This window comes from Sander vitreus, chromosome 10 (assembly GCF_031162955.1).
Source record: "Sander vitreus isolate 19-12246 chromosome 10, sanVit1, whole genome shotgun sequence".
Taxonomy (NCBI): domain Eukaryota; kingdom Metazoa; phylum Chordata; class Actinopteri; order Perciformes; family Percidae; genus Sander; species Sander vitreus.
This window is the reverse complement of record NC_135864.1, coordinates 33,161,133-33,173,912: the sequence shown is the minus strand read 5'-3', so window position 1 is coordinate 33,173,912 and position 12,780 is coordinate 33,161,133. Positions and strand designations below refer to the sequence as shown.

Here is a 12,780-nt window from a genome sequence, read left to right as displayed (position 1 = left end):
ACACTGCTACTGTACATTCCAGCATTATATTTAAATGAGCTGCTTTTCTATTCTTTCTTTGTAAAATGTGGGAAAATAGTCCAGCGTAATGTAATAAATCATCACCAGTGTTGGCAGAGTGACTGAAGTGGACTGAATGTGCAGATTTCTTTAGCTAGCCAGCAGCAGGAAACATGGAAACATGGAGGCAGAGCAGCGAGAAAGCTGAATAAGTGACTCCTGACCTTCACTATCAAAGAGACACGAGAGAAGAAAAAAAACTGAGAAAAATGGAAATCTAGATGTCCATGTGAGCCTCCCGAACCAAACCAATACATCCTTCTCATTTCCTCCGCCACTCTCCCATTTGTCCTTCCCCATTTACGCCCCTGCCTTTGCTTCTGAAAGCGCTATTTAATAGTAGTCATGTCGTACAATGTGGCACGTTATGGCTTATGTCATCATAATGCAAATGCAATTTTTGACTATATTTGCAAAATGATGCCAGTATAATATCTTCACTGCACATTTAAGATTCTCTGCAGGTGGAATAAGTGGATGAACTTTTTCCACACTTATTATTCTAGTCTTCTCTTCAGTCCTCTCTCTGGTGTCGAATCATTAATAGTTGCACCTTTTTCCCTCTCTTTTTCCCCTCTCTCCAGCTACAGAAGTATATAAAGCATATGAATAATATAAACAGCTGATGAATAAAGAATCACATAGGTCCAGGCTGATACCTTGGCTTCCTCTGGGAAAGCCCCCTACTGAAGCTATGTCCTACTTCGACAACACACACACACACACACACACACACACACACACACACACACACACACACAGATATTCGGCTGATTTGACAGCAGTTCATATTTAAACCAGAACTCTCGCCAAAATGCAACCTAGGGTCTTTTTGTGAATGTAACCGAGTCAAACTTCCGTTTAAAAGCATATTTAGGACGGAAGCGTCACTTTTAAGATTTTTCGGTCAAATGTCCTTTTGAATGGGAGTGCTAGGGGCGCTTTGATGCTAGCCTCAAAATAGCTATTTTTAAACCACTAAGAAGGCTCGACACAACATGAGACTTTACTCCAAGTATCACCAGGGGCTCTACACCTTAACCACAGCATTGACAACATTGTTTGTGTTCCCAGAGTTTACTATAAAGAAAGGTTTTCAACAACTCACCGTAGGTCTTGTTGTTTCCGGCCGCAGCCATTTTATCAGTCAAAAACAATCGATTCCCCAATGCAACATAACAGGGAGGAGAGTAAAGATGGAAAGCTCCTAAAGCTTAGTTCCATATAAATGCATGGATTATTTCTTGTTTTGTCGTTAGTGAAACACAATATTGACCTCGTATTTGAAAAAGGAGCCTCATATGGAGTCCGTTCATCCGCATTTGGATATTGACTCATTTTGACTGCCGAGGTGGTAGCGGCTGGAAACAACAAGAGCTACGGTGAGTTGTTGAAAACCTTTCTTTATAGTAAACTCTGGGAACACAAACAATGTTGTCAATGCTGTGGTTAAGGTGTAGAGCCCCTGGTGATACTTGGAGTAAAGTCTCATGTTGTGTCGAGCCTTCTTAGTGGTTTAAAAATAGCTATTTTGAGGCTAGCATCAAAGCGCCCCTAGCACTCCCATTCAAAAGGACATTTGACCAAAAAACTAAAATACAGTAAATCTTAAAAGTGGCGATTCCGTCCTAAATATGCTTTTAAACGAAAGTTTGACTCGGGTACATTCACAAAAAGACCCTAGGTTGCATTTTGGCGAGAGTTACGCTTTAAGGTATGATGGGATTTGTTGTTTCAAATAAAATGTGAATTTTCACTCGCGTTCTTGCCCAAGCATAAAACGGCACATGGATACAAACAGGCCTACATTCACACATATGCATACACATTGTGACACACAGCTGCTAGCCAATCAGATGAGTCAGAATGCCTCCCCTCGAGGACAAACAGCTGATCTGGGTTCATCTGCTGAGTTCATATGCCAGCTGGAAATAGCACATGGTGTTCACAAACACACACACATGCACAAAGTAACTAACGCATAGGGGTCAGGTTCGTCAGCACTACACCTCGCAAGCCGGTTCATTATATTCAAATGACGTAGATGTGATTAAGATCTGCAGCGGTTGTGACTGCACAAAGCAACAACAAATACCTTTTTCTGCCTGCCAGGTGTCTTCTCACATCTGACTGTTTACTGTGTTCACAGTAACTGCAGAAACTATAAAAGCTGACATCACTGCTTAAGTACGCCATGTAGTGTAATAAGAGTCAAACATTTCCTAGCCTGCGTGCAGCAGAAATAAACAAAAAGTAATTTTGCATGAGTAATGTCAGAAGTGTCTCTCTGTGTAATCAAGTCGTAAGCTGCTGCTAGCTTCCCCTGGGAGCTTTCCTGACTTGGGAATAAGATATTTTATAATAGTTTAGCCATAGATAGTTGAAATTGTGCTTCCACCAGCTTCCACAGTGTGTGGAGTCACTTCGGCGTGCACTGCTCATGTGGTGATGGCAGGTCAACTAATGTGTTTCCTGTAAATATTGTCTTTCCTGCTGCATTTCAGGAACCTAATATTGAACAGTATTTGCTGAGCCAGGGCAGTGCCTGCATATCTCCCATATCGCTCACTTTGAATAGCTCTTGATAACACAAATTTGTCAGTTGTCAACTGTCTGTTTTTTCCCCACAGTCTGAGAGAGATAATCAGATTACCACATGCAGCAAGTACTCTTAAATTCTGCTGTGACACTTGGGTTTGTGAATTGGAGTCGTTTCAATGCTCTTCACTTTTATACGCTCCTCTTTTAAGTTGAATGAGATCCTTTTTATTTTTTATTTTGAGCTTTAAAAAACCATCACAAGTTCTGGGTTTTGACCGCCGACTCCATTCTGTGTCTGGTTAAAAGAAACAGCGTTCTCATGCTGTTTCCTACTGTGAGTTATGGGATCTCACATGAAAACACAATTTTCTACCAATGTTATAACAGATTATAGATTTTTATATTCGTGTTTTCGTCTGTACTCTTGTCAGAAGTTTGAATTGGGCGCAACTCATTTGGAAAAGTGTGATGTCACATACTTCCATCCACCAATCAGGATTTAGCAACATTTGAATCAAAGTCTGATGACAGTCCCAGTGATGTTTTGGAGTGTTAAACTCTTTATAAATAACAAGAAAAAAATCTGAACCTTAACTTTGATTGTTGTTTATTTTAATATGAATGTGTCATCTTAAAAATAAATTTTCAGGAGCTTTAAAGAGGCGCTATGCAGTTTTCTGGCTTTTTTCTGGCAGGTTTCTCTACAGAGCCCCCCCTACAGCTTCAGAGTAGATATTTGGCAGCTCCTATGTTTACTCGTGTCTGACTCCTCTCTCGGTCAGTCTGCTGTTTCCTCTTTCTCTGTTCCTCCGACAACGCTTTCCTAGCTTTCTGCTTCTTTTTAGCAGGCTCAGCCATGACGATAGTGTGAAGAACTCCATCTCTACCTTGTTAGTTGTAATGGGAGTATATGTGCAGTGCCGTGAAGCAATCTGTTACATGGCGAGACCTGATATCACGCCATACTTCCTGACGCTGAGGCCGCCGGCCAAAAGTTGCAAGGGTGGTTTTTCTGCTGACAGGCGCTAGGGGGGAGCGAGACGACCATCATTCAACCCGAAAAAAAGTCATTCCAATGACTCTAAAGCTGTTCAGTTAAGGTAAATTAAGCTAAAAAAAACTGCATAGTTCCCCTTTAAGCTCGAACTATCTCTGACCAAATTTTGGAAAAGCAATACATAAAACATGCAGCGATATAGCGAGGTAGAAAATATGTCATCTGTCTGGGCAACGCTTAAATTAAGTTACCTTTGATTGTTGTTGCAAATTGCTACAAACTTGTCCAATTAGATTTGGAAAGGAGTTCAAAATAAGCAATAAGTCTGTATTATTTTTCATCCTCAATGATTTTACCAACTGCTTTGTTATAAAGTCATCAGCTGCAGTGTTTTTAATTATCAAATAAAATCAATCAATCAAAAGGATTCAGTTTCTGTAACTTGATTCTATGCTTCATATTTAAAATGCTGTTGAACTACAATTTTACCACAAAGGCACAAGAGTTTTATTGATTCTCTATAGACTAATGTGGTATACACATATTATTTTTGTTAGCAAAACCGATATATCTCTGTAAGAAACACTGAAGAATCCCATGATCCCGACCATCAGTAAATCCCAGTGTGCTGAGGCTTGAGCAAGCATCTCATGTTGACAGCTTCATCCACACTTCATGCAATTCCCTCCGATCTTTCGCTCTTTCCTGAGCTAAATAAACCCCTCCCCTTCGGTAACGTGAGGGTTGCCAGGCAACCAGAGCGAGAGAGGCCTCTGAGTAGAAGTGAGGGATCAGCAGTTGCTGCCCCTCAGGTCCCTGCACTGATGCTAGGCTAAGTAGCACACATACACACTATATTTACACACACATTTACACTGACTGAAAGCTTGTTGAAGGCCTTTACAAGGCATTTACAGCTCGAACTGAAGAGCAGTTACTTTGCTGTTTGGCCATTAACATCAAGTGAAATTAGTCAAACCTGTGTATTCCTCTGAGATCATGTTTGGGTCAGAGTGGAACCTGGGCTAAGAGCGACGGCAGGCAGCAAAGACTGCTGTCCCATCGCCTTAGACCCCCCCATATGTGAGCTTCCAGCTGGAGTAAGTGCTTTGAGTGGGAAGAAAACTAAAAATATTCCTACTGTGAAATATTCATCACATCATGACAGAATATTCTTAAGACTGTGGCATTTTAGCTCCCCGGTACACAAGCTTTCAAGTGCACCCGCAGCCTACTCTCCGAAATCCAGCTAGCAGAGAGGTGTCAAGAGGCAATCTGAAGGAACACGGCGATGACAGAAAACAGGGTCAACCAGGAAGCTGCAAGGAGGTCAGAGACAGAGCTGGACTCTAACCCATCTCCGAGAATCTGAAGTGACTACAGACGTATAATATCTTAACATGAACTTTAGCTTTACCTAACAAGCCCTGACTATCCCTATTCCACCCAATTCAATGCATTTGCGGCTGAAGTTTGAGAAGAGAGGAAGATTAAATACACACTGACTGTGCTTGAAAATGTAGAGCGGCAAAGAAGCACACTTTCCTAAACCATCAAATACCGGAGGACAACCCACAGTTAATATGCTCACACGTTGACATTAAAGCTGCTCTACTAAATATTTTTGATCAACAAGGGATCAAATGACTGTGTGTAATGTAAAAGGGGTTGCTTGTAGTTATGAGCCCACAGACACTCTGAAGTTCCCCTCAGTTCTCTGGAACATTTTCAGCTCATAGTTTAGGTTTTATGGTTTTGATTCACTCTCACAGCTCTCATCAGCGACGCTCCCAAGCACATCAGGCAGCTGGTTCCACCAAAAAGCTCTGATGAGCCCACTGTATGCTAGCTGCAAGGCACCAAACAACTGACAGACAAAGTTAGAAACTAGCTGTTGAAGAACGTAGCATTCAGCTGCTAAAGAAATATTTTCCTCAGAAAAACAGAGCTAAAAAAAAGAGGTAAAGCACGCCTCAGAATCAGGGGTGTACCGGCGCGCACCTACTGTATGACGCATGCGATTAAGTTGTGGCTTGTTTTGAAGGTTCCTACGGTGAAGTTCACATACATAATTCAAACATAACTATAAAATGAAAGCGTTTTCATCTTTACTAGTTAGTAAAAAAATCATTTCATTCACTGTGCCGTTCAAGGGCAGCAGCTGCAGCTACCTGCAACTTTCAAGGTGGAATGTTTTCTTGCGCGTTACACAATGTATGAGTTGACGGCGTAAATGAATCAACACACCTTAAATGTCAATATGACAACTTTGACCATTCCATTTGTTTTTATTCTCTCTCTTGCATGACGTGCGCTTTGGTGATTATTGGATCTTCAAGCGCTTAAAAAAAATATGAACTTCAACCGAATTATGCAAATTGCAAATATTTTATTTCTTCACTTAGAGAAAAAAAAGTGTCATTCCAATGCACTCAGACAGCACTACACCCCTGCTCAGAATCAATGCTAATGTTGCTCTGTGTCTGCTGGATGTCTAAATAAACAACTGTTCGCTAAGCATGAAATTGTTCTTTTGGCTGTGAGCAGTGTGATTGGTCAGTGTATTACAAGTAAACTAATAATCTGCATGAAACACTAGTTCTTTAATTAATCTTCTGTGTTTTTTTTTTCATCATTGCTAAGTTGTCGTCGTTAATACTACTCATTATTGTATTATTATTATTATTATATTATTGCTACCAGTGCAAGAACATTCAGTGTGTTTGCCACAGTATATTATCTTTAAGAAAGTGGCAGTATTTGTCAGAACAGAATCGCTACCACTCTCTTAAAGACCAAAACAACTCAAGAGCCATGATGCCATAAAGCTGATTCCACAACGTGGTTTTTTTTATGATTCTGAAACATTGTGTAAGACCCAGCTGTTGGTCTGAGCTTAAACAGACAAACCTGCTTTGCAGTAAAGTTGACAGCGAAGATGAAATAAACTGTTAACTCCAGATCGTCACCCTGGCAACTATAAAAGGATAAAAGCCAAAATGTAGTTTAATCTTTTAAGTCAGGCTTTCTCAACATTTGCAAGCTTGTAAACCCAGCAACTGAGTTGTCATGTAAATTTGAATCATCACACAATGACTTGCCATATCCAGAAATCTCCAGTATCTGTATATCATGCGATCTCATGTGGGGTCCTGACCCCAAGGTTGAGAACCTTTACTTTAATATATGTGGTTGTAAAACCCTTGGTAAGCCCTTGGAACAACAGGTGCAAAATCAACCCAGTAAAACACACACAAACACACACACACACACACACACACACACACACACAGGCCCCTCTGTCCGAGTGCCCGGATAGAGCGGGTGCTTTGATATGATGCCGACTCCATCCTCCCATTCTCCGCACCACATCGCTTCTGTGCTCTCCCCCTCTTTCTCCGTCATGCCCACCCTTCCCCTTGCACACTCCCTCATTTCCTCCCCTATCTTAGGCTCCTCAGCCTTTCTTTCATTTTGCTTTGCGCCTCCCCATTTCTGAATGTGTGTTCCTGCTCTCTCATTGCTCAGGGCCATAAAACAGGAGGGGAAGTGTTTTTGTGTGTGTGTGTGTGTGTGTGTGTGTGTGTGTGTGTGTGCGTGCGTGCGTGCGGCATGTGTATGCGCCTCACTATGTGTCTAAACGTGTTCGAGGCTTGCAGGATGTAGATTGGGCATCTGCGTTCGTTGCTGGTTCCCCATCTTATGACATGTTCTGTGACTCCGACACGATCAGATCTGGTTTCCATGACTACCGATGCCCCACTTAAAGCTGCTGCTCCACAGTTGTGTGTCTATGCCTGTGTGTCAGTGTGCATACATACATACATACATGCTGTACATACCATATATTTCAGTGAGCACATGCATTCCTTCAAGTGCCTGAATCTATATGCATCCATATGCAGAGCATGCATCTCTGCATTTCTTTTGTGTATGAAAATCGAGGAGTTTCCTCTGTGTGTGTGTGTGTGTGTGTGTGTGTGTGTGTGTGTGTGTGAGAGAGAGTGTGTTTCCTCATAATAAGGCACGCTCTTTAATCTTTAATGCAGCTGAAACTACAACAAGCACACAGTCAGAGCCAGGGGAAGTGTGTTTTCCAACACAGACTTCTTTACCATGTCAGCAGGAGACTAAATCAGGGGACACAGTATGGAATGGTAGTAAACATGGCTCTCGACACCCCAGGACACTCAAACGACCAAACAACATCAAGGGGATTCTTTCAACAGAGGTACAAAGCATTTCCTGCTGTCCCTTTTGTACCACTGCTATACATGTATGCGTTTAAATCCATCTAAATTTATACATCTCATGATCTCAGTCATTCTCAGTCTCCTGCACTGACTGAAATGTCACACATCACCTTTATTTTTAGATTGTTTTGTTCCAATAAATCAGCACTTAAAGAGGAAAAGAGAGATTACTGCAGGAAAAGTGAGCTGCCTTATTCATTCTCCTGTCACTGTATGCATCAGCAGGCTGCTGATACTGTGCGCCTGAAAGCACAGGGTGATCTTATGAGATATACACAGCACCGAGAGCTGAGAAGAAAGTCCATTTTTCTTTGCTGCCTAACACGTTAAAGCACAGCTCCTAACGCGTCATACTTTACACATCAATTGCGTCTGCACACACCCCAGCAGCTACATACCCTTCGCGCACACACACACACACACACACACACACACACACACACACACATAGAGGAAACTCCTCCGGTGTGGGTGTTCAAATCAAAACAAACGCTGATGAGTCATCTTTCTGTGAGCTTCACCAGTGTTCTGCTGCTGGAGCAGTCCTTCTACAGCAGCGAGAGATAAAGTATATACGCTGCTTAGCTAGATGTGTCAGGTTTTCTCGTTAGGATTGCAGAGTATCCCGTCTCATGTTCTGTCATAAAACAGGAGTGGACTGATGAGGAAGAGGAGCTGCTGTCCACGAGACCGGGATATAGCTTGTAAAACCTAATACTGTCCAGGTTGATGATCTCACACGGCCAAATATACAAAAGTAGCTATTTCAGAGGTGGAACGATCTATGTGAAGCAAAGCTTTACTGACAAATACACTGCTGGAATGTAACTAAGGTCCTGTACTTAACTTATAATTAATTGTAATATATATATATATAATTATTTATTTATTATTTATGTATTACTTACTTCTTCAACTTCGCAACATTTCATGGAAAAAACATTTTACTTTTTACACCGGAAGATTTGTTTGACAGCTTTAGTCACTAGTTTCTTTGCAGACTCATTCTTTACAAAGAAAAACATGTAGGCCTAATTATCTTATTAAATATAATATACTTAATTACCCAGCAGTACATAACATGGCATCAACCAGCTAAAGCTACTGACCCATTAATGCATCAGTAATAATAAACCATACCTGTAATTGAGTGTTTTTACACTGGGTATTGATACTTTTACTTCATTTATAGATCTGAATTAATACTCCTAACACTGACCAAAATGGACAAAACATGTCAATTATGTGCTTATGCATATCCCGCCACTGAATCTAACAAATAGGTTATATTACACAAATGATTATAGATCATATATATAATGAAATGTTGGTGTTGTTGGAAATATCTTACAAACTCATTGTGCCTAATCAACCATATCTGTCATTTGTGATCAGCAATATTTTAAGTTTTAGGCAAGATTTCTAATAATAAAGCAATATATTCAACAAAGCAATTCTTTTCCTTTTAGGTGAGTAAAACTTCGAAATAATTTCAATTTCTGTATATATTATTGATGATATTTTGAGGAATTATGAGGCTTTTATCCCTGGTTTGGGTGGAGGCAATCAATGTCCCCCAACACAATAATAATGATAAAAATGAGTATAGAAACTAAGAAACTAATTACAATTATGGCCAACGTTCCAAAGAGAAATAATATAAATAGCCATTTGTCTAAAAGTTGTAGGTGAGGACAAATGTTTGCTATCAGCACCTTTGTGTCTTATATCTGTGTACATTTAAACACGAATACAACTTCTCTCTCTTATGGTAAGCAAGAGAAATCACTACAGTACTTCTTAAAGAAGGTCTCAATCTCACTGCTCCCTAAAAATGGCACCAGACTACTCCTCAGATCAGCGTGAGAGAGATGAAAAGCTTCCAGAAAAAGAGGCAGCAGTGAAGCCCCTGTAAGCGTACAGATTAATACTAGCCTTTTGCCTTTTACTTTATTCATAAGAAAATAAGATCTGAGCATAAGCCTGCCACTGAGGGTCTATGTTGAAGCCCCGCAGGAAAAAAGAGGAGGCTTCATAAGAACAGGGACAACACTGGGAGATTATGGCGAACATCTATGAAAAGGAATCTCTGAGAGCCCCAACTCTTCATGTGGAAGAGGCCAGGAGACTCTTTTCAAAGAACACATACGAGGAGACCAAGAGTGGAGCAGTAACGAAGATGAAACAATTTACCCTCAAGACTATTGGTGCAATCGTGTACATTTTTCTTTGTCTATACTTTACTGATCACAAACCTAGAAGGTTGTTTGAGTGCAATAGATTACCTGAATTCTGCAAATAATAGCATGGGTGGCAAATAATGTAATAGGATTTATTTTTTTCTTCTCCAGATTCAAGCTGGTAGGTTGATACCATGTCACTCACTAACATCTCCATGTGCTGTCTTTCCACTGTCCATTCCCAGCTTTAAATGATATAGAAACTTTCACTTCCTGTTGTGGTGATTTCCTAGTGATCACAATTTGAGACTGAGGAAAATGACACTTGAAATAACTGATATAAATGTCCTTATCGGCAGACAAAACCCAGCATCTCTTACAATGTTTGTATCCAATTGTTATGTTTTCATATGCAGTCTTCATATACAACTTTTGTTATTGCTCAAAGCTAGCATTTCTGGAGCCTGTAAGAGGAAGGGGAAGCATTGCTTTGCCGTGGGTGGAATGCAAATCACTGCCACATGCAGGATTTAATTTTAGCACATGGTTTTTTGGGACTGACTCACTCATAACTTAACTTACTGGCCCTAAACTAGCGGCATGTTTTAAAACATAGGAAAGTGTAATGTGCTCCACATTTGGCAATAAGTGATCACTACTAACTTACTTTTCGATATCCTGAGCACAAACATGTCCGTAAGTCCGTTACACTGTGTGTAGCATGAAAAGAACTATACCAAAACCCTAATTTTTAGTGTGTTGTCTATGTTGCAAAAGTCTAACCACATTTGGCCTGTTACTGATCTAATCTTCAATCAAATTTCAATTCCCCAAGTAAACACTCCACGGATCAGAGGAACTCCACTGGCTGCTCACTGTGGCTGAGGAGAGCAATTATAAAACCAGGAACATTATCGTAATCACTCAACGTAACGCATCCCAAATACTCCCTCGCCATGTCCCCTGAGGGTCTCACAACCACCTTGACTTCTAATCTCAGACATCAGTGCTTTACCATAATGCTAAGGAACTATATCAGTCTCAAAATCACATGGAGGAAACTCATAGATTAGATACTAAAAGTGCTCACTTTGTATGTGTTATTAATGCAATAACACAATCACAAGTGCCAAGAAGCATTACATTTAGGTTTGAGTCATCACACAGAAGTGATTAAGTCATTCTCTTAAGTAAGGGATTGCGGACACCCTCCCTCCCCATTTTCATTGTCTGTCATTAGGCCTACCACAGTTTCTCTCACAGCTCTGTGTCTGACCAGAGTGTGTGAGAACAGCTCCTACCACCCACACACACACACACACACACACACACACACACACACACACACACACACACACGCATAAGTGATCACTCATCCATAGTGTCTGTTTGAAGGGACATATCTCGCGCCAGCAAAGCGAGCAACAGAAAAAGAAAGCCAGTGTGATCGGTGCGTTTGCCTTATATGGCAGGCGGCATTGCGCTGTCCACGGTGCTGAAACGGACTGTACGGCTGGCTTTTAGGTAGTGGTGGGGAGGGGGGGGCTGCATGCAGCTAACTACATTAATCAAACACGCACGGCACACACGCACGTAGACACACACATAGAACGAGTTAGAATCTGGGCCTAGAGCATGTGTGGCAGTGAGTGAAAGAGCAGATGACATATCTCCCACATTCATTGATGGGAGCTCTGCTGCTGCTGCTGCTACTGATGGAGTCAGCAGCAGCAGCAGCAGCCTATAGGCTTGGCTTGCGAGGGGTGCGCTCTCAAGCAAGCGAGATGACAGATTGCTGAGCCTCCACTCCCTGCTTCTTGGGGACATCCATTTCACTGCCCTGGCTCAAACGCATTCCCTCTACTTTAGTGACTTTAATCAGTCTCACACTACAGTTCCAGCTGCTAAAATCACACGTCAGCCTGCAGGTTTGGCTAAGGAGAACACACATGCACATAGTGTGGCCCTCCTCCGCTGCTGCTCACCACCACCATCCTCATCCTCATCATCATTATCATCATCATTCTACCCACAAGCAGTATGAACATCACTAGCCTGATGCAATCCACATTTACCTTTCATCCAGTCCAGCACTTGCTTTGGTGTCCATTTACTTATAGGCTCCATAACCAAAGCCATGGTGTCACAGTCTCTCCGAGATGAACAGCACAGGACTCAATGCGGGCGACATAAAACGACTTGTCAGTCACATCTGGAATGACACGGCGGTGGATACATCTGAGGGAAAAGAAAGCTTTGTCAGTTTTATTCTCTCCATCAGAGCATGGCCGCCTGCAGAAACGGTGAACGGGATGCGGTGGTGCAATCCACGCGCACACACGGAGACACGCACACACACACACGCTCTCTCCTTTCCCTCCCTCCCTCCTTCTCGTTCCCTCACTCTCTCTATCTCTCTTCCTCGTGCCTTCCCGCCAGCAGCCCGCGCGCTGTGAGAAGTGGATTCGGTGGGCGCGAGGGGATGGAGCGACCCCTCCTCTCTCCTCTTTTCCTCCCGCCCGCCTCGCTGCAGCATCACAAGGGCCACCACTCATAACACAGACCAGGGAATGGTGCAACGCACACCATATAGGGAGGATCTCTCTCTGTCTGACTCCCTCCCTACCTTACACACACACACACACACACACACACACACACACACACACACACACACACACACACACACACACACACAGATACAGAGAAAGAAGGGCTGTATGCACAAATTATTTAAGCACTCCTTTAA

The 12,780-nt window shown here is 42.0% G+C and overlaps 1 protein-coding gene across 1 annotated transcript in view; it reads right to left on the bottom strand.

The window, feature by feature from the left end:
• LOC144524760 (connector enhancer of kinase suppressor of ras 2) overlaps positions 1-12,206 on the bottom strand; it is a 69,916-nt gene extending 57,710 nt beyond the window's left edge. Inside the window, exon 1 of the mRNA XM_078261223.1 lies at positions 12,107-12,206. Within this exon, the coding sequence (XP_078117349.1) occupies positions 12,107-12,170 (64 nt within the window). The 5' untranslated portion in view covers positions 12,171-12,206. The remainder of the gene's footprint in view (positions 1-12,106) is intronic.
• Between the last annotated feature and the right edge of the window lie 574 nt (positions 12,207-12,780).